This window comes from Rhinopithecus bieti, unplaced genomic scaffold (genome assembly GCF_001698545.2).
Source record: "Rhinopithecus bieti isolate Rb0 unplaced genomic scaffold, ASM169854v2 scaffold_25864, whole genome shotgun sequence".
NCBI classification, from domain to species: domain Eukaryota; kingdom Metazoa; phylum Chordata; class Mammalia; order Primates; family Cercopithecidae; genus Rhinopithecus; species Rhinopithecus bieti.
Genome location: NW_016852402.1, coordinates 1 through 695, shown reverse-complemented (window position 1 = coordinate 695; position 695 = coordinate 1). Strand labels below are relative to the sequence as shown.

The 695-nt window shown below is 64.7% G+C and overlaps 1 protein-coding gene across 1 annotated transcript; it reads left to right on the top strand.

The window, feature by feature from the left end:
• Nucleotides 1-8: 8 nt before the first annotated feature.
• On the top strand, nt 9-690 carry LOC108525239 (zinc finger and BTB domain-containing protein 45-like; the record flags this gene model as incomplete). The annotated part of the gene is given in 3 exon segments (XM_017866277.1): nt 9-249; nt 252-473; nt 476-690. Coding segments are annotated over 3 exon segments (678 nt in total), but the record flags the coding sequence as incomplete, so codon positions are not given.
• Nucleotides 691-695: the final 5 nt, after the last annotated feature.

The following is a 695-nucleotide window of genomic DNA, read 5'->3' as shown; positions in this document are numbered from 1 at the left end:
CCCCCACACCTGTCAAATCCGAGGGGCTTGGTGCTGATCCCTCACTGTCCGCGGCCCCTGACGACCGAGGTGACAACGATGACGAAGAAACTGACGATGAGACCGATGGCGAGCACGGCGAAGGTGGCAGCCCGGGAGAGAGCCAGGCCCCTCATTCCTTCCCAGACTGTGCTGCCGGCTTCCTCACTGCTGCTGCTGACAGCGCGTGCGAGGAGTCCCCTGCACCCACTGGCCTCGCTGACTACAGTGGTGCGGGAGGGATTTTCTTCGGGGATCTGGGGCAGCTGAGGACGTATTTCCAGATGGCGCTGTCCCCGAAGGCTGTCCCACCGAGACCCCTGTCCAGCCCGACTGCATACTGGTTGGACCCCGCCCGCCTGGCGTGAAGACCTCAGGGCCGCCTGTCGCACCCTTCCCCTTTCACTTGGGTACTCCCGGACCCCCCGTACCACTCCCTTCAGCACCATCCGGGCCAGCCCTGCGCCCCCACCCGCCTTCTACCCCACACTCCAGCCCGAGGCAGCCCCCAGCACTCAGCTGTGGGAAGCCCCGGCTCCCTCCGCTGCTCCCACCACAGCCCCCTCAGGCACCTCTGCTCGCACTCCAGGTGCCGAGCCACCTGCTTATGAGTGCGGCCACTGTCCCAAGACGTTCAGCTTAGAGAAAAACTACACCAAGCACATGTTCATCCACTC